Source organism: Thamnophis elegans, chromosome Z (assembly GCF_009769535.1).
Source record: "Thamnophis elegans isolate rThaEle1 chromosome Z, rThaEle1.pri, whole genome shotgun sequence".
Classification (NCBI taxonomy): Eukaryota; Metazoa; Chordata; class Lepidosauria; order Squamata; family Colubridae; genus Thamnophis; species Thamnophis elegans.
The window spans coordinates 121,129,414-121,154,726 of NC_045558.1; the positions used below are offsets into that span (position 1 = coordinate 121,129,414).

Consider the following 25,313-nt stretch of genomic DNA (forward strand, 5'->3'; position numbering starts at 1 on the left):
AATTCAAAAATATTACTTATTTCTTTTTTTCTAATGCACCACTTATTGTCAATTGTTTCTTGAACTTACTATGCTCTAATTTTAAACATATTTTCAATCGTTTAGGAAACTTTGAAGTGATATATACTATTAAACACTTTTAAATCCCATCTTTGTACAAATTTAACTGGGAAAATAACCAGTGTTCCCATCTTCCCAAGGGAAAACCAACTGAACAAGTCCAAATGTAATCCAGGAACTCTCGGAAAATGAAGGAAATTGGATCTCTCCACTCTAATAGCTCATACATTTGTTTTCCCATGCTATATATTTGTCCCATTTTGTAATGTTATACAAGGTTATGTAAAAAAATACAAAGTGCAGAATGTTATATCAAAATGTTCTCTTTAATTTAAATTGTGTTTCAATAAAATGTTTAATATTTTCTTTTTAATTTCTTTTTTTTAACACAGAAAAAACATTGGAGAGAAAGAAATTACAGGCACAGTGAGAACAGTTTTCTAATTATACTGAATAAAAAGGAAGCGGCCTCAAGGAATGCAACATATAATTCAAGTCCTTGCATTCAACTTTCTCACTAACATACTGAGAGAGGCAAAAAATAGTATAAAATTGCCAGCAGAAAAATCCAGTTGTGAGCTTGGAGTAGGACAATAGCTAGGGAAAAGGTTTAGGCAATACCTTCCAAAACTAAATGTGGTAAAAAAAATGTGGTAGGGCACAGGGTATGAATATTTTGGGGAGACAATAGGAAAGCAGAGGCAGCTCAATTCTGCAATTCTTCCAATCATAGTAACACTGTAGAGAAAATGGAATAAATGTAACCACAACAGCAGCAAAAAAGGGAATTGGTGCAGTACCAGTAGCACCTGCTAACAGCTCAGGAAACACAGAAAAGGTTTTCAAGGAAGGAGAGGTAAAACTACAGAAGTGCGTTATGCAACTTTATCTTCCCTCTTCCAGCTTAGAAATGAATAACTTCTATTGGTCATAGTGATTTGGCTCTCACTGAGGCACTCTCTTAGGTTACTGTCATTTAACCTACTATAAATTATTAGGTGGTTTCCCTTAAGGAAAGGCCAAATCATCCTAACTAGCAAAGTTGGGGACGTACTGCTTCTGAGAGAGATATTTTTGCAAACTTTTACCATCTTGTTATATCATTTATTTGACATACCGCAAATGACATTTTGCGGTTTATTTTTTTTAATTTAAAAAATGTGTGGCTTTATATTTTATGTGCAAGGCTATAATTACCATCAGTTAATAAACCAACAGAGCCACAGTGGCGCAGTGGTTAGAACGCAGTACTGCAGGCTACTTCTGTTGCCTGCTGGCTGCCTGCAGTTTGGCAGTTCGAACCTCACCAAGGTTCAAGGTTGACTCAGCCTTCCATCCTTCCAAGGTGGGTAAAATGAGGACCCGGATTGTTGGGGGCAATATGTTGACTCTGTAAACCGCTTAGAGAAGGCCGTAAAGCACTGTGAAGTGGTATATAAGTCTAAGTGCTAATGCTAACATGTTAGCTGTTTCAAGTTACCTGTGCAACAATTACAACCAATCAATCTATCCATGATGTTATTGATTGTGGGATGGGACACATCATGGTTGTTAGCTCCTTTGTCATTGTTTTTCCTCTAGCCAAACTCTCAGGAGGGAGAATGAAAACAATCCCGCAGCTGTGGGAAAGCCTTTAAAGATGGAAGCATAGATGGGCAGATCTATAGTCAAATAATAATCCTAGGAAACCACTTCCAGACCCTTTTTGTAAAGATACAATGGCCCTACCTGTGAAACAGTGGATTCATTCAGTATTTAAACCTAGGAAAAGTTGGGAGATTGTTGGGCATCAGGGTAGAAAACTCAAGGAAACCCTGTGAGAGTTTGGTGAGAATTTGGCTCTCCAATATTTCGCATCTTCAGGGCAGTTGTTTGTTGCAGCAATGATCATCTAGGTTGGAAGAGAGAAAGGCCAAGTGAATCACACCTGGCCAGGGAGATGGGATACTCAAGAGCACTCACCTGGGTTACCCGGCTCAATTTCCTCCAAATCACAAAGGTGTGATACCACACATCACACTTTTATTTTAATAGGGATAATGGATGGGGTCGGAGGGGGCAGGATGTACAGAGAAAGAGAGCTCAAAGGACTGGCAACATAGGTTCCAGCAGTACTTATGTTGCTCCAGGAGAAGATTCATCGCTTGTAGCATTCAGCGATTGGCAGAAGTTGCTTGGGTGGCACAGCAGGAGAAGGGACAGAGTTGCCAGCAACTAAGCCAGGAGAGTCCATTTTCGTCTTGAAGCGGTAAGTGATGGGCAGTAGAAGCTTGCTTTTCTTGAGGGCCTGGACTTTTTTGAGTGTCTCATCATCTAGCGCCATGAAACATCGTCGGGAATATTCAAGCAGACGTTCCTTAGATGGGTCAAACTCACCCACTTCAGCCAATTTTTCAGGAGCAACAATAAGGAGCTCTGCTATGGGGGTGGTCAAGGCCACAGTGTTACGATCCACCCGATGATGTTCAAAGGCCCGACTCATGCTTTGCATCTTCTGGAAAGTGCACAGGATCTTCTTATAGCGGCAGAGGACTCCATCCACATCCTTGACTGTATGGCAAGTTTAAATTCAGGTGGCCAATACCATGGAGGATGGAGACAAACAGCAGTGTAATTGAACAGCAAAATGCAGAAAGAGAACAGCAGCGCCCCATGAACACCAGACATCATGAAAGCCAAGATGAAAGAAATGAAAAATTAAGGCAAGAAAGCAACAAGTTAGGATGGAGAAGGCAGATAAGGACATGATGTGGAAGGGTTATAATAGGCCATATACATCAGCAGCACAGGCAAAGCAAAGGGCAGAAAATAAATCAGGCATCAGGTTAATATATACATTTGTAGTTGAAAACATCAACAGATATGAAAAGACAAAAGATAGGGACGGAGGATAGGTTGCAAAAAGAAGGAAAGAAAAGTCAAGCAGGAAGCATATATCACAATTTTCAAGATCAGAAATAGTAGGAAATAAGATGGTGAGCAGTTTAGGGATGGGTCAAAGAAAGAGGGAAGGGAAGGGCAAGATGAGGAAGGGAGGGAGAGAAGAGAATAGATTATATCTGTTTACCAAGACTTGAGGCTTTGATAGGAGAAGATTTGAATAAACTAAATAAAAATTCCCTGTTTCTATACATCTTAACAAGATATCTCTTACAAACATTTTAACGAAAGCTTCCACAATACCTGGCACGGCCCGTACTGGTTGAGGCTGGTTGAGAAGAATGTAAAATGTCTGAGATGCTCGGCTGTCTATCCTTGCAATACTGTAGAGCAGGGCTGTCAAACTAGCAGCCCAAGGGCCAGATGCGTGGTGCGCTGGCCACACCCACACACCGTTAGCAAAGGGGGGGAAAGTCCTGATATGTCATGTGATGATGCTGTGATGACCCAAGTTTGACACCCCTGCTGTAGAGATCCTTATTTTTCACTCTAGAATCTCCTTTCTACTTCTTCCTTTCTTTCCTCAAAATAAAAAAGATCTATATCTATCTATCTATCTATCTATCTATCTATCTATCTATCTATCTATCTATCTATCATCTATCATCCATCTATCTATCTATCTATCTATCTATCTATCTATCTATCTATCTATCTATCTATCTATCTATCTATCTATCTATCTAGAGAGAGTGTTTGTTCCAGCATAACTCTGAAACACCTCCAGCAATTTCAACCAAATTTGGTACACAGAGGATTTAATCTCTGGAGACAAATACTGGAGGGGGGGTGGTAAAACACCCCTAAAACCTCTTGGGATGTGTGTTCTGTTAAGATACAGCCTGTTGTACCTTAGATTTAAATGTATTACATTTAAATCTAATTTCAATTTTTTTTTATTTTTCTTCTTCCTGTACCTTTTGTGCTAGATTTTTTTAGATTATGATGGCAATACTATTTTATCTTCTACTTGCCTTATATAAACATCTCTGGATGCCTTTTGACCATTTACTTCTTACTTAAAAAAAAATAACAAGAGCATAATGAGTGAAAACTGTTAAGGAATTAATTTTCTATTAGGAAGAAGACCCACTTTTGATGAAATTGAAAATGAAAGTAATTTTATTTAGTGAGACTAGTTAAACATCCACTTTTTAAAAATAGATTGTACGGAGAGAATGCTAAGGGGTTACCAGTAGAGAAAATAATTCATTTATTTTGATTGTAGGATATACTAAAACAAACACATTTTAAAAAATTAAAAAATCCAGCCCAGATGGGTAAATAAAAGAGTTTACTTGCCCTTCTAGTTCCAAGTAGGTTTTTTTTGGATCAAATTGGAAATGCTACATACTTGACAATTATTATTTTATTATACAAGTAATCCTCATGTTACAACCACAATTGGGACTAGCGTTTCTGTTGCTAAGAAAGGTGATTGTTAAGTGCTTCACACCTGATTTTATGACCTTTTTCGCCATGGTTGCTAAGCGAACCACTGTGGTTGTTAAGTGAATCACACAGTCGTTAAGCGAATCCAGCTCCCCCCCCCCTTGACTTTGCTTGTCAGAAGTGCCTGGGAAGGTACTGACATGACCCCTGGTCACTGCAGCCGTTGTAAATACGTGCCAGTTGCCCAGAGCCTTAATTTTGATCATGTGACAATGGAGATTGTCAGTTGGTCTTATCTGAACTGCATGTCTTGAAGATGGCATGGGAGGAGTCACAAATGGGTATTAACACAGCCCTTTTGCCCTGGAGACTGAGGTAAATCTTGAGGCCACACCTCCGTTCCTCCTCTGACCTCCCAGATTAACCAATGGGTCGTTGCAGAGCACCTGGAAAGGAAGGGACAGAGAAAACACACACACATCCTTCCTGTCTGGTCCCTGACTGACCACTGAACTAACTTAGGTCCATAGCGCGGGGTGCCCTAACGGGGGAGGGGGGAAGTGACTACTCCCACGCCATCTTCAAGACATGCAGTTCAGGTAAGACCAACTGACAGTCTCCGAAGTGAGGCATGGGAGGAGTCACAAATGGGACATACCAAAGCTAGATGTCCTTGGGAGGGAATCAATGGGCCTGAGCCCCCCAAGAGTCCAGGACTCCCTGAAGAACCCTCCTCCCGAAGCCTACCTCTGCGGAGGCGTATGTGTCTAGCCGGTAGTGTCTGATGAAAGGCGAGGGAGAGGACCAGGCAGCAGCCTTGCAGATCTCCTCGATGGGAGCCTGAGTGGCCCAGGCCGCTGAGGTGGCAGCACGTCTGGTGGAGTGTGCGGTAATGCCCTCTGGGACCTGCAGTCCGCGTGCCTCGTAGGCCTTGGAGATGGCCGCTCTGATCCACCTGCTAATGGTGGCCAGGAAGACCTTGGCTCCCCGGGTGGACGTCTGAAAGGAGACGAAGAGGGCCTCTGAGTGCCTAAAGGGCGCCGTGCGCTTCAGGTAAATGCGTAGGGTTCTTCTGACATCCAGCCGATGCCAGGATCTTTCTCTATCCCTGGAGGGCTGTGGACAGAAGTCTGGCAGAACTATCTCTAATGCCCTGTGGGAGAGTTGATCTTGGGCATGAACGCAGGATCCAGTCTGAGGACAACCCGGTTATTTAGGATAACCGCTGCTGGAAAGAGCGTTAAGCTCGGATACCCTCCTGGCTGAGGTGATGGCAACCAGGAAAACTACCTTGAGGGTCAGTAATTGGAGAGAAACCTCCTTCAAGGGTTCAAAAGTTGCCTCCGTCAGGGACTGGAGGACCGTGGGCAGGTCCCAGGTCGGGAATCGATGGACCACAGGGGGTTTCAGATTTGCCGCTCCTTTGAGGAAACGCCTAAGGACTGGGTGCTGGGATAAAGGCGGAGCGTCCACCTCACCCAGGACCGTGGAAAGGGCAGAGACTTGTCTCCTAAGGGTGCTGGGGGACAGACCTTTTTCCAGATCTTCCTGCAGAAAGTCCGAAACCTGGGGCATGGATGCCGAAGCTGGGTCGATGTCCCTTGCTCGGCACCAATCCGCGAAGGCGACTCAGGAGGCGTTATAGATATGTGTGGTTGAATGCCTCCTGGACGCCTCAATAGTCCTAATGACCTTCGTGGAGAAATGGCCCCCTCTTAGTTGTTCCCGCTCAATCGCCAGATGGTCAGATGGAGCCACTCTGGGTCCGGATGCTTCAGAAACCTCTGGTGCAGGGACACCTCCCCTTGTGGGATCCTCCAATGGAGAGCTGAGGACAGACCCACCAGGTCTGCTAGCCAAGGATGACATGGCCAGAAGGGAGCCACTAGAACCATCTCTGCTCTCTCTGTCACTAACTTCCTCAGAAATCCGGGGATGAGGGGAAGGGGAGGAAAGGCGTAGAGGAGACCGGTCAGCCATCTGCAGCAAAGCTCATCTGTGTCTATGGTGCCTCTGGACAGGAACCTTGATATGAAGCTTGGCAGCTGGGCGTTCGCTGGAGTTGTGAAGAGATCCATTGCCGGACGTCCGAACCTCTTGCAGATCTGTTGGAAGACAGTGGGATGGAGTTGCCACTTTCCGTTGTCGACTGTCTCCCTGCTGAGCCAGTCCGCCTGTTGGTTCTCTATCCCGGAGATGTGTTCCGCTCTGATCGATCGGAGGTTCCTTTCCACCCAGTTACCCAACCGGAGGGCCTCGTTGCGCAGGGCCTTGGCTGCCACGTTGTCTGTTAAGACCAGGACGTGGTGATCGGTCATTGTAGTCTTGAAGTGGCGTAGAGCCAGATGGATGGCTCTGAGTTCCAGCCAGTTGATGTTGTTGCACAGATCTGTTGGAGTCCAGTGGCCCTGGGCCATCTGGGATTCCAGGTGCGCTCCCCAGCTGAACAAGCTTGCATTTGTTGTGAGCACCTTCCTCGCTGGCTCCCTAAAGAGTGACCCCTTGTTTAGAGCTGGGGTCATCCACCAATGGAGCGAGAGAAGCACCTGGGGCAACACTCGAACCTTGAAGCTGGCGTCGCTCGTCCCGGCTCTCTGGTGTGGAAGCAGGAACCACTGGAGCTCCCTGGCGTGGAGACGGGCCCAAGGCATGATCCCTATGCAAGAAATGAATTTCCCGAGGAGCCTGGAAAGAAGAACTACAGGGACAGAGCGTAACTTACGGATCTCCTGAATCAGCTGAACAATGCTGTCCCTACTCTCCCGGGAGAGGAAGACCTTGCCAGACATCAAATTTATGATGGTCCCTAGGTGTTGGAGCCTGGTAGAGGGGACTAGATGGCTCTTCTCAAGGTTGATTGAGAACGCCAGGGACTTTAGAGTGTCGATGGTGAGGCCCAGATCCTGCATGGCTAGGAACTGCCTATCCCACTGTCTGGGAAACCTGGGTGCAGGGTACCTCTGATTCTGGAAGTCCGACTCAGGTGGGCGGTACTATGCTCTCCTAGGATAAGGAGCCTGTCAGTGTTCTGACCGTCTGGTCGTGGCCGGGAAGACCTTATGCTTATTCTTGTCCTCCACCAGAATGGGGTCCAGCGAAGAACCGAACAGTTTATCCCCGGTGTAGTCTGCTCCTGCCAGGTGCCACTTTGCGCGGGATTCTGCCTGCCAGTGGCGCAGCCACAGTAGGCGCCTGGATGCGACAGAGGATGACAAAGCTCTCGAGGAATACTTTACCGCGTCCAGTGTGGTGTCCGCCGAAAACTGGGTGGCTGCCTGCACCTTGGAGATGTCCTGCAACAGTCGTACGTCTGTGGCCAGGGTCCTGTCTCTTAGCTGTTCCAACCATAGCACTGTGGACCTGTTAAAAAAGGAGGCAGTCGCGGCCGCCCTAATAGCCCAGGTTATTATCTGAAAGGACTTACGCCATCTCTGCTCTCTTGTCCTCTGCCTTGAGACAGTTAGATATGTCTCCAGTCACCACCACAGAAGATGAAGCCAGGCTAGTGACTGGAGTGTCCACTGGAGGTACCTGTAGAGCTTGGGCGAAGGTAGCATTGAGGTTATAAAATCTATGTTCATTGCCCCCTGGGTTGGGAAAGGACCCTGGCTTAATTTATTGTGATTTAAGGACCTCTAAAAACATCTCTGGAGTAGGAATCTCCTCCTTCTCCACCTGGGGTCTGTGAAAGGGCCCCCTCTTGTTCCCCCCGCTCGTGCTGGGGGTGGCAGTCGCAGGACTGGGCTCTAGGGGAGTGTCCAGGTCTGCCGTGGCTCTGGCCTTACACAGTAAGGAGCTAAACAAGGAGGGGGGAACAACCTGGTAATATTGGGCACCTCAGGGGCCTGGGCTTCCTCATCCTCTGAAAACCCCACCTCCTTCAACTCCCCTTCCTCTAGCTTCGAGGCCTCACTGGCAGTGAAGGGGGAGGGTGACCTGGATTCTCTGGGAGCAGAAGATCTGGGACGATCCTGATGACCCCTGGGGTGATCCCGGGAAGACTTTGTTCTGGAACCCTGGGACTGGTGCTTCATCCCAGAAGCAATCCCCTGCGCTATGGCCCTGGCTAAGACCTCCTGGAAGCTATCAGGAAGCTCTGGGAGGGATGGGTGCAGCTCTGGGGGTTGTAAGAACTCCCTTGAGTCTGGTGATTGAGGTGCCAGCTGGCGCCTGGCAGGGCTGGGTGCCCTGCGCCCAAAGGGGTCTCCCCTTGCCTCTGAAGAATGGGCAGGCGATAGGGGGGCGATATGGAGCTGTGCCCTCTGCCCGAGCCCCTTGGGGAACCTGGGGATTCAACCCAGGCCTCTTCCAGAGTAGGAAGCTGCGGGGGGAGCGAGATCTGGAAGGAGATGGGCTAATAGTGGCCCTGAACCTTCTCTTAGAGGCCCTGGTTACCGGAGCCTCTTTACTAGAGCTCCTTCCTAGTGGTTTTGGGGGTGCTTCTCTTGGCAGGGGAACTCCCTCTGGTGACTGGGGGAACTCCCCTAGAGGTCCCCTCGCCTGGGTCTGAGTCCCCTGGAGACCTAGGCCCGGCACCCCCGCTCCTTGCCGCCTCCGCCATAGTACTCACAATTACACTGTTCACCACTTCCTGTCTCCTTGCCGGCCTCGGTTCGCTGTGCGCGTTGCCTCTTCAAAGGCTCCATATTCTTCCGATCTCTGCTGCCGATCCGCGGCCGAATGTCGGCCTACCACCGACTCTGGGCCCTCCCCGGATTGCTGGCAGTGTTCAGGCCCCTGTAGCCTCTTCCAGCTTTGGCGGTGTCTTCTGAGCACTCTCGGCGTCCATAGAAGGTAAGCCTGTCACGCGCTCTCTCACATGCTCCAAGATAGCGGAGATGCTAAGATGGCAACCGCCAACCTGCAGCCTGATCTCCTCCGAAGCTCGGGAATGTTGGAAGATGATCCTTGCTGGTTCCTCGGTCCTCCAATGCCTTGCAGAGGTCTCCTGGAAGGCGTGCAGCCATCTCATGCGGACTTCATGGCGCGGAGGCTTCCTGCCCTTTTACGCGGCCGTCTGGCCACTTGGGGCTCGTGCTAGCAAGCGGTGAGGCTTTAGATGCTAGCGGCGCTGAGCACAGATGAGGAAAGGTGAAGCAATCCAAAGGTAAAGAAACCTAAAAATAACTTGGGGGAAAAAAAACTTAGAAGTCTTCAAAGTGAGGGAGAGTCAGGAAAACACTCCTTCTGGGCTGGAGACTGAGGTTAATCTGGGAGGTCAGAGGAGGAACGGAGGTGTGGCCTCAAGATTTACCTCAGTCTCCAGGGCAAAAGGGCTGTGTTAATACCCATTTGTGACTCCTCCCATGCCTCACTTCGGAGATGCTACATGCTATGATGGTCATAAGTATGAGGACTGGTCATGTCATCATTTCAAACGGTCTCTAAATGAATGGTTGTAAGTTGAGGACTATCTGTATAGTAGAATAACACTAACAGCAATACTATAACTTAGTGTTGCTCAGTCTTTCTATGCTGGCTGGGGGATTCTGTGAGTTCATATACATGCATCTTAAAATTGATAAGGTTGAGAGACAATGCTAAAACCTTTGATGCCAAACCTTTGAAGCCTCAGTACTTACCTCTCTGCCTCTCCCGGATTTTAGGCTTGGCAAAGCGTCGGTGGTTAAACCCTGCTTTGAGTTTCTTGTGTTCCACAGAACCTCCTTCTTCTGGGCTGGTGGCCATCCAGGAGCTCATGCTGTCATCATCCGTCATGTTCCCATTTCGGCTCTCCAATATTTCGGATCTTCGGGGCAGTTGTTTGTTGCAGCAATGATCATCTAGGTTGGAAGAGAGAAAGGCTAAGTGAATCACACCTGGCCAGGGAGATGGGATACTCAAGAGCATTCACCTGGGTTACCCGGCTCAATTTCCTCCAAATCACAAAAGTGTGATACCACACATCACACTTTTATTTTAATAAGGATAATAATCAGACTATGGTTCTTCCTGCGCAGCTAGATTCAGCGTCTATCAACCCCAATCAGAATGGCTCCTGATTGGACTACAATGCACACGATCCCCATTATCTAGAGCAGTCTTTCTCAACCTTGGTTGCTTGAAGATGTGTGGACCAGAAGTGGGTTGCTACCTGTTCGGGCAAACTGGTAGTGGCAGTGGTGGGAGGCTCGACCTACCTGCCCGGACGCTTCTGTGCATGGGCAGAAGCGTCGCACGCATGCAAGCAAACCCATAGTGCCGGGATTTGCAACCCACCTCTGGTGTGAACACCTAGAATTCCCCAGCCTGAACACCTAGAATTCCCCAGCCAGTCTCATGTCTACTTCAATGGTCAATCCCTATCCTAAATTGTCCCCCCCCCTTTCTCTTAAGAGCCAAAGTGTCTTGGCACTCATCTTCCACCCCTCACTTTATTTCAAGATTATTCTTTCCAATAAAGTCTTTTCCACTAATCCAGCGAAACCACTCCACTAGCCTCCAGAACATTTACCAGCATCCAGGCGGGCTGAAGAGATGAATTTGTCTAGCTGGCAGCGCAAGAAATCTCGTTCTTCTTCCAGATCTTCAATTCTTTTCTGCAGCCAAGAGTTCCTTTCCAATGCCATATGTAACTGGGTCTTCATATTGGTCACCAGAGTCAATGAAGGAGCTGGCCTCTCTGAAACATCCAAGACACAACAAGAGGCATAACATGGGGCTCCAGTCATACAACATGCTGAACTGGGTTTGTGCAAACCTCTAGGTTAGGTTGAAACAGTTTGGCAGTCCCTAGTCCGGTGTCTTGTTGGGATATCCAATCATTCTCTTAGAATGCACTGTGAATCAGGCCACCAGGTTTAGCCGTGATGTGGTTGATTTGTTTGGATATAATACGGGGGTGGTTAAAGTTTGTGAACCCTGTCGAATATTCAATATTTCTGCATATATCTGATAAAAAATGTGGTGTGTTCTTCACACACGTCCTAAAACTACAGAGACTTCACTTAAACAGAGAGTCAAAAACATGCTACTGGTTCATTTATTAATGAGATAATGATTCAAAGCTACTTTTCCACGAGATAATGAAATACAGAATTAACATAGGCAGTCTGCAGATTCTCTGACAATTCCTGGTAAAAAAAACCCTTTGTAAAATATCAGATAAGAGCAGTGTTTGCTTAATACATTGAACCACAAAGTAGCCAACCACACTGCAGCTTAGTCTCTTGTGCAAATTTCTACTTAGAAACCACGTGCTCTGTTAGGAAACTACAGTCTCTTGCAACTGCAAGGATTATGTAAGACAACACTCCCTCCCTATTCCCCAGGTTTATAGGAATCCATTAGGCCTATGCATAACTAGTCCTTGGTTAACAGCAACGTAACAACTAGCCTTTTGTTAACAACCATCACTAAGCAATGCAGTCATTAAGCAAGGCATTACATGACCATGACAGATTTACAATCTCATTTTTGCTAAGGCCACTAAGCAAACTATCGCAGATCGTTAAGTAAGATGCCGCCATGATCATCTACAGGATGCCGCCATGATCATAAAAGCCCACCCGTTGCAATTTAGCATATGAATCTCAACTACGCAACCATGAAGACACTACAACAGCAATGTTCCCTCTAATTTTTTTTCAGTGTGAGCGGAAAAGTACAGTGTTTGAGCTGCACAGTTTCATGCCTGAGCACCCAAAAGAGCAACAGTTTGAACTGCTGTCACGTCTGTTGGACATTTGCGCAACATTCCAAGCGTCAAGCGCCAATTGCGAGCAAGGTTTCAGCCTGATGAATGCCAGGCATGAAAATGTGCCACTCAAACACTATACTTTTCAGCTCACACTGGGGAAAAAAGGCTCTCTGCTCAGCTTTTACATTGTTAGACTGGCTAGAGGGAGACATGGCACCAACAGCCGGGGTCCTGGCATTTTGCAGGCAACCTAAATAGGAGGGATGCGGGGGACCCCCTACAGGGTAAGGCTGAGGAGTATGTCCAGTTCTTGGCGGACAAGGTTGCTCGGTTTCGGTCGGACTTGGACTCCACCTTTGCAGATCCAGCCGAGACACAGGGGGATAACTTGGCAGACCATCTCTGGGCTGAGTTCCAGGATGTTGCCTCAGGGGATGTAGACAAGGCCATACGAGCTGTGAGTGCCTCCACCTGCATACTGGACCTGTGTCCCTCCTGGCTGGTTGCCAACAGCAGTGAGGTGACACGAGGCTGGATCCAGGCGGTCGTTACTGCCTCCCTCCGGGAGGGGCACTTCCCCGCCGCACTTAAAGCGGCGGTGGTGAGACCCCTCCTGAAGAAACCATCCTTGGATCCAGCCGTTCTTAACAACTACCGTCCAGTCTCCAACCTCCCCTTTGTTGGGAAGGTTGTTGAGAAGGTGGTGGCCTTCCAGCTTCAACGGTCCTTGGAGGAAGCTAGTTACCTTGACCCCTTCCAGTCCGGCTTCAGACCTGGTTACAGCACAGAAACCGCTTTGGTCGCATTGACCGATGATCTCTGGAGAGCCAGGGATGGAGGCCATGCGTCCATCCTGGTTCTCCTTGACCTCTCAGCGGCTTTCGATACCATCGACCATGGTATCCTTCTGCGACGACTGTGGGAGGTGGGGGTGGGCGGCACTGTTCTGCAGTGGTTCTCCTCCTACCTCTCGGACAGGTCGCAGTCGGTGTTGGTTGGGGGGCAGAGATCGTCCCCGAGGCCCCTAACTTATGGGGTGCCGCAGGGCTCGGTCTTATCCCCCCTACTATTTAACATATACATGAAACTGCTGGGCGAGATCATTCAGAGGCACGGGATAAAATACCATCAATACGCGGACGACACACAGTTGTATCTGTCCGCCCCGTGCCAACTCAATGAAGCGGTGGACGTGATGAACTGGGGTCTTGAGGCCGTTAAGAACTGGATGAGAGCCAACAAACTGGTGCTCAACCCAGACAAGACCGAGTGGCTGTTGTGTTTCCCTCCCAATAATTTGGCCAATGTTCCATCACTCAGGCTGGGGGGGGTCAAATTTTACACCCCTCAGACAGGGTTCGCAACTTGGGAGTCCTCCTGGACCCACAGCTGACTTTCGACCATCATTTGTCAGCTGTGACCAGGGGGGCATTTGCCCAGGTTCGCCTGGTGCGCCAGTTGCGGCCCTACCTGAATCGGGAGGCCCTCACAACAGTCACTCGAGCCCTTGTGATCTCTAGGCTGGAATACTGTAATGTGCTCTACATGGGGCTGCCCTTGAAGAGCATCCGGCGACTTCAGCTAGTCCAGAATGCGGCCGCGCGAGTGATTGTGGGCGCACCGCGGTTCGCCCACATAACACCTATCCTCCGCGAGCTACGCTGGCTACCTGTTGATCTCCGGGTGCGCTTCAAGGTGCTACTTACCACCTATAAAGCCCTCCATGGTAGTGGGTCTGAATACTTGAGAGACCGCCTTCTGCCGATTACCTCCCTCCGTCCCATCAGATCGCACAGATTGGGCCTCCTCCGAATTCCATCCGCCAGTCAGTGCCGACTGGCGACTACGCGGAGGAGAGCCTTCTCAGTAGCAACTCCGACCCTTTGGAACGATCTCCCCGTGGAGATTCGTACCCTCACCACCGTCCAGACCTTCCGCACAGCCCTTAAGATCTGGCTATCCCGTCAGGCCTGGGGATAAGATCCCAATCCGCCCCGCCCAAATGCTGAATGAATGTTGTGTTTTACTGTTTTATTTTATTTTATTCACAATTTTATGTTTTGTCTTGCACTCCCTCCCACGAGTTGTAAGCCGCCCTGAGTCCCCTCAGGGAAAAGGGCGGCCTATAAATGCCAAATAAAACTCTAAAAAAAACAAACCTGTCCTCTCACATTCCTTTGGAATGCAACCCATCACATTTGAATTAGATTTTGCCAATTATCCTATTAAAAGATAATCCTATTATTCTAAAATATGACTAACTCAATATTAAAAACTGTAAATATTTAATGCTGATAAATAATAGCAGTAATTGTTATTTAGTATGATTAAAATCAGTATTGATATATCAATATAATATCTATCAAAATTGACAATAAACACTAAAATAACAATACAAATATATAATTTGGAATATAAATGTAATAAATATAATATATAAATGCAACATAAATGTAATAAAATAATTTATCATGAAACTCTCCCCCTTTAAAGTAGTAAGATCAATTAAATAGTCTAGCAAGTTTGGACTATATGCTATGTTATGTTACTTAAGAATATATATATCTCAGAATCAGATACAACATCCACATCATTTCCAACTGAGTCAATAAAATCATATGCCATGCCAAAACTATTTTAAATAAAGATATGAAATTAATAAAGTATTGCATTTATTTTTCAAAATGAATGTACAATTTTTTATTATTTAAGTTTTGTACCCCATCTTTTCATCTTCAACGTATTCAAAGCAGCTAACAGATTTTTTTAAAATTGAAATCTACTTAAAAACTGGTGTTAATCTAATTCAAAAAGCCTGGCTAAAAAGGGAATTATCCTTTTCTAAAACCAAAAAAGAAAGAAGAACTGCCGCAGGATTGTATTCCGTAGTATTTAATCAATGCATAGCTTTCAAATGTAATCCAAATTATATATCTAAACAACATTATAAATCATTTAAATATCAGAAGATTCGAGCATTGTTTTTTCTGATCTCTTGGCAGAAAGGATGTGTACTGGCATTTTATGGAATTTAAAATGATTAAGTCCATGACACAAATTGCACAATAGGAAATCCAGGCCAGAATGCATTTAACTCATTGTATCACCAGGGACCAGAATTTAGCAGGCCCAGGGAAAAGCCAGTTTATAGCTAAATTTGATACCATTAAAAATTAAATAGGATTAAAATCTGTGGTTTATAATTTACCTAATTGTGCCATGTAGTCCACCCCACTCCTTTCGCCGGCGTTAGCCCGCTGCACCAAGGGGGCATGTAAGAGGGAGGGGAAAAAACAAGAGGAGATACGGCCGCAGCTAAGCATGCAGCAACCTCGACGTCTAAGTGGGCGAGTCCACAGCATTCGCACCCGCACATCTGAGACAGGGCATAAAAAGGGAAGAAACGGCAGGGAGGAGATGACTGGAGCCAGCTCTGTTTGGGGCGCCGGCTTGCACACAAGCGCGTCCCCCAGCGCAGGGTGGGGAAAGGCTTTGTTGAAAGATCTGAAGCACTGCAGTCCGTATCCAGCAAACGACTGCGCGGCAGTGGGAAACTGCTGCGCAATGTTTACTTGCTATGTGCGCGGCCGCGCGGCCGCGCACCTTAGAGGGAACAGTGTACAACAGTCATAAGTGCGAGGACCAGTCGCAAAGTTATTTTTTCAGTTTTGTAATAACTTTGTATGGTCACTAAACAGAGCATTGTTACTATCTGTGTTTGGATTCGGTCTCACAAAAAAAAAACACTTCTAATTGCATCTAAATAAGTGCTACCTTTGTGCCTTCACTCACCACCACCCCCCATAGCACTTTCTGGAGAAAGACTTATCCTGGCTACACAGCCTTGGACCCAAGATACCCCAAGTACCCTTTTCTACTGCAGTTTCCTGATGGTGATAGTGTAATTTTTCTTAGCAATTTTCCAGACTTGCCATAATCAGGGAGGAAACAGAAGGGCACTTTTCAGTTCCCAGTGACTGAAATGGATTGCCTTGAAAGGGGGGTGAATTGAAAAATGTTAGCAACTGGATAGGTGTGGCCATGGTGGGCATAGCCTACTCCTCCTCCTGCACCATGGGGAGGGTGTTTTCACCCTTCCCAGGCTCCGGAGGATTTCCCTAAGCCTCCAGGAGGGTGAAAAAGGCCTCCCTGGGTTCAGGAAACCGGAAATGGGCCCATTTCCGGATTTCCAAGAGGCCCGTTTTTCTCCCTCCCAGAGCTTCCACTTGGGCCCTGCACTTATCTCTCATGCTGAATGGGCCGCGTGGAGACTCCTGGAGGGCCGGGGTCAGACGATTCTTGCAACAACCGGTTCCGCAAACCGAATACAAAATCAACATCCGGCTTGCCTGAACCAGCTGATTCCCACCCCTGCTCGAGGTCTTCTGCCTACGTGGTCCAGGAGAAAGATAAAGGATGTTTATTTGCTTATAAGGGGAAGGTGACATTGTTTCTTACCATCAAAATTTTCTAGGGTGCTCAGACCATAGTATAACTCTTGCTGCGTTTGCGTCTGGGACTCCATTTGGCATGGCTCGTCCAAACGTAAGGCTAGTTCACAAGTTTCTTTATTCTCTTTCACTGTAAACATAAATAATGGGGTGGGGAAGACATGTAAGAAATACACAAGGAATACACAAGGTTCAACATGCTAAACCATGGCTTGTTCAACTACAGTTTACTCAATATATCACATGGGACTTCATTTACATAATATTTCAGGCAACAGCATACACATCTTAATAATAGGTTCCCATAACCCTCAAGCCAAGCAAATAATATTATGGCTTAGCCCGGGGGTTAAATTTCAGCACAATTTTGTTTGAACCCATGAATAGTTCATGAAGTCCTAAGCAGAGGCGAACAAAAATATTTTTGGTTAAAGGCTTTCACAAGCAGCTAAATGAAAGACAGTTCCACTGGCAAGAAAATAAATGCAACTATGTAATAACAATTCATGTTTATGGGACATGTTGGGTAAATTATGAGGAAACTGTATAGAAGTGGTGATACTTTATCACTCCTACGTTTTTAGCTCTACAGCATGATGATGATCTGAGATTCTACCACAAAAGGAAAGAATTTTCACTATACAGATGCTATTTCTAAAATCGTTAAATTTAGAAATATCCTCCTGATCAGAAATCTTTTGATAATCCTTGCAAGATATATGACATGGGTTCCTCAACAGATGCCCATTTCTTTAAAAAAAAACCACTTAGGACTGGTTTCCTTTATTATGCTAAGTCATAATGCCTCTTTTCCAAGCCAGAAGGGGTGATTTTACGTGTAGCTTGTGAATGATAGCTTGTGGGTTAGGCAGGGGATGAGAATCCAGCCATCTGCAGTTTACCGTAATGATTATTAAGCAAATCATGGCTCATTGTGATGAAGAAACGCAATCAATTTTCTTACTAGGAGCTCCATAGGTATCTAATCAGCATATGCAGAAGCCAGAAATGGGCCTATCTGGATTTGATTTAGTGCAGCATAAGAGCAGTGAGTTGGAAGCAGATTTTCATCTTGATTTTAGTAAAATGCAAAGCTAGCTAACATGCGTCTGTCTCCATTACTACTCCATGATTATGAGGACTTTGCCTCAATCCCAGCACAATCCGCCAGCCAATATACACACCTTGCTTTGCTCCAACTCCGCAGTGATCCCTACCTACACCTGCTTGCTGGCGGTGATTACTTTCATTCATCGTCCTCCTCTCTCCCCGAGTGAGATGAGTATTTCCAACCTAAAGGACGGAATGGAAGCTATAACTAGGGCTATGAATCATACATCCCTCCTTTCTCTATTCTTAGCAACCTCTGGTCTAGATTTTCATTCCAAGTCAAGCCCAAGTCAAGGAGTCTGAAGGTCTCCCTTCAACAAAATTCCCCAGCCATCAAGGAGTCGCTTTCAGGAAATCCTAAATCCATGGTGGCACACTGTCCCAAATGGTTACTTTTCGCAACTGTTGGTCTGACATTTTTAAAGATCAGAACTGCATAGATGGGAAGGGAAAATGCATAGACCTAAAAATAGAAGTGGTAGAACTTTCGTAGAAATAACAGCAATGGTAGAACTGAAACAAAGAGGCCTATGCTTCCTTCTGAACAGAGAAACTGTTGTAATTCCCTAACAGGATCTGCATTCCCTAATTCCCGCAACTAGTGGAGTTACTTAAATCCAGACTGGAAAATCTGTGGTTTTCCATTTGTTGTTAGATTATACAGTTCCCATCAATCCTAACCAATTCACATGCTGCTGAGTCCATTAAATGGAGGCCAGCCCAACATCATCTGCAGAGATTTAGTTTTCTGGGTGACTTTGGGCAACACCAGGAGACAGTGAGTTCTAGTCCTGCCTTTGCCAAAAAAAAAAAAAAAAAGCCAGCCGAGTGACTTTTGGAAAGGTCACTCTCTCTTAGCAAAACCACCTCACGTAGTGGTTGTTGTTGTGGGAAAAATAAGAGGTGGAAGGTACTGTATTTTAGATATGTTCACCACTATGAGTTATTTATAAATATAATAAAATCAGGATACAAATAAATAAAAATATAAATTTGATAAATAACAAACAAACAAAGCAGGCCTCTCCCCTCCCTCCTCCCCAAAAACCCTTTACAATATTTCTGCTTTTGTTTTTTACACCATTCCTTCATTGATCTCAAAGCAGTAAGCACTGTTCACATATACACAATTTCCATTTCAGTACACCACTGTGTAGGAGAGTTTACACAATGGTCACCTTTGCACATCATGTTCTCATGGTATGCTTCATTCTGCTTTGAAGATGATAGAGGAATCTAACTACTAACCAGGGTTGGGCTTCAAAAATTTTAGCAAGGGGTTCTCTGCCTGGTTGCTGGGTAGGTGTGGCCATGATGGGCATGGCCCAGTTGGCCTTCTGCACCATGGCGGTAGATGGGCGTTTTTGCCCTCTCCGGCCTCCAGAGACTTACCTGGTGCCTCCAGGATGGTGAAAATGGCTCCAGCGGCCTTCTGGATGTGGGAAACTTCAAAAACTTTGGTAGGCCCATTTTTCGCTCTCCCCGAGCCTCCACGCATGCCCTGCGCTTACCTGCATCCAAAATGGGCCTTGTGAGGACTCCTGGGAGGGACGGGGTGGGCAGGGCCAGCCAGGAGTAGGATTTTGGGGTTCTCCGAATGGCACAGATCTTAGCTAGCGGTTCTCCCAAACTCCTGCAAACCCCCAGCAACTCACCCCTGCTAGCTCAAAGTCAGCTTGGGAGTTTTATGCTCAGTGGAGATCTCTTTTAGGGCCTCCTCATTGTCCATTGCCTCACTGTGCAAATAGAGTATAACAAAATCTCTACCTCAGTCGGTGTAATAGTTGGAGATCTAATATTTTTCATACAGCTCCTTGCTTAGGGCTGTGAAACCAATTTTCTTGCAGAAAAGATAATTCAATAGGACCAGCAATTTGATCATTGTGAGGTGACTGCAAAATGAAACAACATGATTTTATGATTTTACTTCAACTTTCTGTATGCATTTCGCTCCAGAAAATTATAAATGTAAGGACTGGTTGCAAAGTTACTTTTTCATCACCATCATAACAATGAACGGTATTTAAATAAGGTGGTCATTAAATGAGGATTTCCTGTAAAGGGTTTGATTTGTAGGGACCACATGGAAACATCTAATAGTACTGTAGAAAAGTTTGCTTGTCTGCCACCTTTATTATTTTTATATTACTATTATTATACAATTGTATCACAGCGGCCAGTTGTTTCGCCAGATTTGGCATTGGTTACTAGTCGGGCCCCGCCCAGGGGCCTAGGACGTCGTAACGTATTTTTGTAATTTCGTAATTTCCAAGCAGTGCGGCTTTTTGCATTTGACTGATGGTGATTTTGTCAATTTTTAACTGTTTTAAATGTAATTCCAGTGCTTTTGGAATAGCACCCAGTGTGCTAATTACCACTGGAATTGCCACTGCTGGTTTGTGCCATAGTCGTTGAATTTCGATTTTTAAGTCCAGGTATTTTGTGATTTTTTTCACGTTCCTTCTCGGTGACCCTGCTATCACCTGGTATTGCGATGTCTACGATTGTGACCTTATTTTTCTCAACCAATGTGATATCTAGTGTATTATGCGCCAGTATTTTGTCCATTTGTATATGGAAATCCCACATGATCTTGACCATCTGATTTTCGGTGACTTTTTCAGGCTGATGTTCCCACCAGTTTGTTGCTGTTTTAATATTATAATTTTTGCACAAATTCCAATGGATCATTTGTGCTACTGAATTGTGCCGCAATTTATAATCAGTCTGCGTGATTTTTTTACAGCAGCTGAGTATGTGATCAACAGTTTCATCAGCTTCTTTGCAAAGTCTGCATTTGGCATCATCAGAGGATTTTTTGATTTTGGCCTTAATGGCATTTGTGCGGATAGCTTGTTCTTGCGCAGCCAGGATTAGTGACTCTGTTTCTTTCTTTAATGTACCTGTTGTTAACCATAACCAAGTTTGTTCACTGTCCACTTTATCTTTTATTTTTCCCAGTATTGTATCACAGTGGCCAGTTTCGCTGGATTTGGCATTGATTACTAGTCAAGCCCCACCCAGGGGCCTAGGATATCATAATGTCGCTGAAATTATTATTAATAATAATTTATTGATTAATAATTAATAAATTTATTAATAATTAATTATTAATCCAAACCAATTAATAATTAACTGATCAACTGTCTTTCTTCTCATCAAATAACTTGTCACTCATCAGTATCTTACACCCACACCCTTCCTCTTCTTTGCCCACGGTCACAGGATCAAAATTTAGGTACTGGGCAATCAATATGTATTTATGATGGTTGCAGTATCCACCAGTTATTGATCACCACTTGCAATCTTTCCAACTGGCTTCTGATAAGCAAAGTCAATGAAGAAGCTGGATTTGCTTACTGACTGCTTCACAGCAATAGGAGTGATTTGCTTAACAATTATGGCAAAAAAATAAGGTTGTAGAATTGGGTGTGAGTCACTTAACAACTGGCTTGCTTAGCAATAGAAATCCTGGTCCCAATTGTGCTCGTAATTCAAGTTAGCTGTAGTAACTTTCAAATTAATGAACACAATCAAAATACATCATTAGTTCTTTTTCTATAAGCATTGTAATACTGCTTTGTATTGCTTTATATACATAAAAACTAATAGCATAAAAAGCCTCTGAATAAACCAAATTAGTAGATTTTATGTTAACTTTTTCCAAGCTACCCCTTTCCCCACTGCACATGCATTTTTGTTGTTAGTTGTGAAGTCGTGTCCGCCCATCGCGATCCCATGGACAATGTTCCTCCAGGCCTTCCTGTCCTTCACCATCCTCTGAAGTCCATTTAAGCTCACGCTGGACTGCTTCGGTGACTCCATCCAGCCACCTCATTCTCTGTTGTCCCCTTCTTCTTTTGCTCTCAATCTTTTCCAGCATTAGGCTCTTCTCCAGTGAGACTTTCTTTCTCATTAGATGGCCAAAGTATTTGAGTTTAATCTTCAGAATCTGGCTGATGTCAATTTAAAAGTCAAAAGCAAGCAATGTCAGGAGGTGAGGCAGTTTTGCAAGTGCTAGCGAATCAGACTGGAGTCAGAAAGTTATTTTTCAGCAGTATCTGGGATCTACCAAGGGGACTTGGGGCACACCTGTGAGAAATCTATAAGGTACACCCAATTAGTCCAGCCTCTTCTTCAACACATTAATTTATGCCCCACGCTTAGCATCAAACCCACCCTTCCTTACAGCACCCTCCTCTGACTCTGCATCCCCCCCATACCAGCAAACTCTTGGTACAGCATGAGATGCCAATCAAGTGCCCTGAACGGGCGAATCCATAGCAACCCTCCCATTCCCCCTCTCTCCATTAAAATCAGGCCTTTGGCAAAGAAAATCCAGAGTCCATTACCACTACTCCAAAATGGCCCCGGCTGTTGCCCTGCGATGAAGAAGCCCTCCCTTCTTTTCTCAACCCCCACTCCTTCACATCTCGGAGCTGACGTGCCAGGACTTTGGAGATGCCAAAGGACCACCGCGCGCTCCCGCCGGTGCGCCCAGGCGCTCGGAGCGCGACAGGTTGGGGTGTTCGCCGAACTGGTCTCGAGGGAAGCCCGCACCGCTTCTTCGAAGCGGAGATGATGCGGAAAAGCGTCGAGGGAAACCGACCCGGCGATTTGGCAACGGGCCGACCTGCAGCCCCGCTCCCGCCAACCCCCAGCCGCCTGAACTTTTTACCTTCCTCGCCCGGGTGCCCGCATCCACAGCTGACCATCCCAAGCCGGAGCTTCGGGTAGGCGAGCGGCGCTGGGTCGCTCCTGTAAAGTGCGGCGTGAAGAGGAGGAGCCGAGGAGGAGCAAAACGGCCTTAAGCTGGGAAAGTTGGGGGTGGTGTTTGTTGTGTGTAAATTAAACCTAAGCGAGAAACCCAAGCATCTCTACGACGGTGGCAAAGATCCATCGCCCGGTTCGGATACCTCCACAAGTGACTCCCGGCATGTGGGAATAAGCCATTAAGATCTCATCTCACCTTCAGCACTGTATTTTCCACTTAAACATCCAGCTTGTCAGAAATCAAGAAAGGCAGAGGAGACCAGAAGGCTGGCTAAGTATGGAACCCAGTGTGGAGATGCCTATTTCCTCAGAGAATCAAGGAAAGGCAAAACTTCTATTTCTGTAGAGAAGCAATAGCAATAGCAATAGCAGTAGACTTATATACCGCTTCATAGGCCTTTCAGGCCTCTCTAAGCGGTTTACAGAGAGTCAGCATATTGCCCCCAACAATCTGGGTCCTCAAGCAGAGGAGGATGTCTTTAGGTTACACACCCAAGCAGTGCACTAGAAACCAGGCCAAGTTATTTTTATACAATTTACCACAGAAAACAAGAGAGAGTTGCTGATTGGTTACATATTCTCACACAGCAAATCCATCACATGAAACCCATAATTGACGGTAGTAAATCTTATTCGTTATCACATCAATCGACTATCCTGGATATGGATTTTTGTTATGCTAATGATAAACTTTGCTCATCTCTGGAGCCTTGTCCAGATGCCTCTAACCACTGCTTCAGATAAACATGTTACCTTCCTTGATTTCAGTAACAAGATGTCTTAGCTAAGTATCAAGGGTCTAGTCTATTTTTCTATTTAGTCGGTCTTTGACTAACAACCATTCATTCAGTGACGCTCAAAGTTATAACTAAAACTAAAAAAAAAGTGCTCTTACAATAATTTTTCATACTTATGACTTTTGCAGCTTCTCATGGTCATGTCAACGAAATTTGGATGCTTGGCAACTGACTCATATTTATGAAGGTTGCAGTGTCCAGGAGCCATGTGCAAAGCCCCATCCGCAGGATGCAGGCAGCATGGAGAACCACACCCCCTCCGGTCCATGGAAAAACCTCTTCACGGAACTGATCCCTGGTGCCCAAAAAGTTGGGGGCCATTATCGTAAAAGACTGAAGGCTGAATGGGGAGGGAGGCAAAACTGTTTGTATCCATTTAGAAATATGTGGTTCTCTTCTGTGTAGGAAGCTAACTAATCAAGCTGCCTTAAAGGTTTTTGCCCTTATGGTGGCTATACAGGTAATTTAATTACTGAAGAAGAAACAGATTCATGAAAATCACCTATAATTGCCTGATAACCACTATTCAAGCTGAAAAAAGCTAGAAAGCAGTACGTTTTTCAGGATGTGACAATGCTGCGATCTGATCATTTTCAGCAATTAAGGGAAATCTGTGAACAAAAGTATGAAAGTTTGCAATCCTAGGTTATTTTATTTAGAACTTTCTATTAAGCCTAATAAATAACAAGCACTGAATATGATGTTCTCTAGTTAGATATTTAAACATCTGCAAGCAACCAAGCTCAGAGAGCACCAAGGACTCCATAGTTTAACCCTGAGCTACAAATATTCTTTCCTGTTATTAAGTTTAGCAAGTGTAGTGTGGTTGTTATGGTCTAGTACAGGGGTGTCAAACTCATGTCATGGCGGTATCATATGACGTATCAGGATTCCCCCCCCCCTTCACTTAACCAGGCGTGGGCATGGCCAGAGCGTGACGCATCTGGCAGATGAGCTGGGAGTTTGACAGCCCTGGTCTAGTATTATAGGTAATCCTCAATTTATGACCAAATTTCTGTTGCTAATTAAGACAGTTAAATAATTTTTGCCCTATTTTACAACCTTTCTTGCCACAGTTGTTAAGTGAATTACTGCAGTTGTTAAGTTAGCAACACTGTTAAGTGAATATGGCTTTCCCATTGACTTTGCTTGTCAGAAAGTTGCAAAAGGTGATCACGTGACCCAGGGAATTGTCATAAATCTGAACCAGTTGCCAAGCATCTGAATTTTGATCATGTGACTATGGGAATGCTGCAATGGTTGTAAGTGTGAAAAACAGTCATGTCTTCAGTGCTATTTTAACTTTGAACGGTCATTAAATGAATATTTGTAAGACAAGAACTACTTGTATAAGACGAAGATGACTCAGGTTCAAATTTACTCTCAGCTATGGAAGCCCTTTGCGTGAATCTTTCTTTCTCAGCTCAACATATCTCCCAAAACTGCTGTTTGAGGGAAAACCCAGAGGAGAGTTCTAAAAAAATTATCTATTTACTGGTGATACCATCTAGTTGATGTTTAACTAGATGGCAAATATAGTCTATGCCGTATTATTGTGCCCTAATGCCTAACTGTTCAGCTGTTCTAGTCCCGGTCCCAGAGTTTTAGACTCTGGTTCTAGGTCTTAGTTCTAATTCTAATTCTAGGCTGCATTAAGAGAGGAATAGTTTCAAAATCCCATGTAGCACCACTTTATACTGCACAGGCGGGATCACATTTGGAATTTTTGGTCACCATAATACAAAAAACATTTTGGGACTAGAAAGAATGCAGAAAAGAGCAACAAAGATGATTAGGGGACTGGAGGGTAAATCATAAGATGAACGGTTGTGAGAACTGGAAATTTCTGGTCTAAGGAAGAGAAGACCAGGTTTGATGTGAGAGCAGTCTTCCAATATTTGAAAGGCTATCACAGAAAGGAGGGGGTCAACTTATTCTCCGAAGCACCAGAGGGAAAGATAAAAAGATGGAAGCTTAACAAAGAGAGATCCAACTTAGAATTAAAGAGGAATGTCCTAATAGTAAGAACAATTCATAAGTGGAACAGCTTGCTTCCAGAAATGCTGCATCACTAGGGGTTTTTAAGAGATTGGACAGCCATTTGTCTGGAATGGTATAAGACAGCGATGGCGAACCTAGGCCACACATGCC

At 45.3% G+C, this 25,313-nt stretch overlaps 1 protein-coding gene across 6 annotated transcripts; it reads right to left on the reverse strand.

Moving 5' to 3' along the window:
• Nucleotides 1–1,540: 1,540 nt before the first annotated feature.
• CCDC106 (coiled-coil domain containing 106) lies at nucleotides 1,541–22,383 on the reverse strand. 6 transcript variants are annotated; one of them, XM_032235445.1, is made up of 8 exons: nucleotides 22,271–22,383; nucleotides 18,985–19,103; nucleotides 17,667–17,775; nucleotides 16,490–16,612; nucleotides 15,240–15,407; nucleotides 10,847–11,014; nucleotides 9,975–10,175; nucleotides 1,541–2,610 (listed from the first exon to the last, which is right to left on the reverse strand). In XM_032235445.1, exons 1-8 carry the CDS (start codon nucleotides 22,305–22,307, stop codon nucleotides 2,198–2,200), a joined length of 1,338 nt encoding a protein of 445 aa, XP_032091336.1. In that variant the 5' UTR covers nucleotides 22,308–22,383; the 3' UTR covers nucleotides 1,541–2,197. The 6 variants fall into 6 exon arrangements, with proteins under 6 accessions (XP_032091336.1, XP_032091337.1, XP_032091339.1 ...); XM_032235446.1 differs by lacking the exon at nucleotides 22,271–22,383 and adding an exon at nucleotides 19,360–19,376; XM_032235448.1 differs by lacking the exon at nucleotides 15,240–15,407 and having other exon boundaries at nucleotides 22,271–22,380.
• Between the last annotated feature and the right edge of the window lie 2,930 nt (nucleotides 22,384–25,313).

Bases quoted from the DNA above. Each gene is read 5' to 3' on its own strand.
- CCDC106 (XM_032235445.1), bottom strand. From the start codon at position 22,307: ATGGTCAGCTGTGGATGCGGGCACCCGGGCGAGGAAG. The intron at 15,408-16,489 runs GTAAGAAACAAT...GCCCTGTCTCAG, and splicing joins CACCCTAGAAAATTTTGATG to ATGTGCGGGTGCGAATGCTG. The intron at 2,611-9,974 runs GTAAGTACTGAG...CTTGCCATACAG, and splicing joins AATCCGGGAGAGGCAGAGAG to TCAAGGATGTGGATGGAGTC.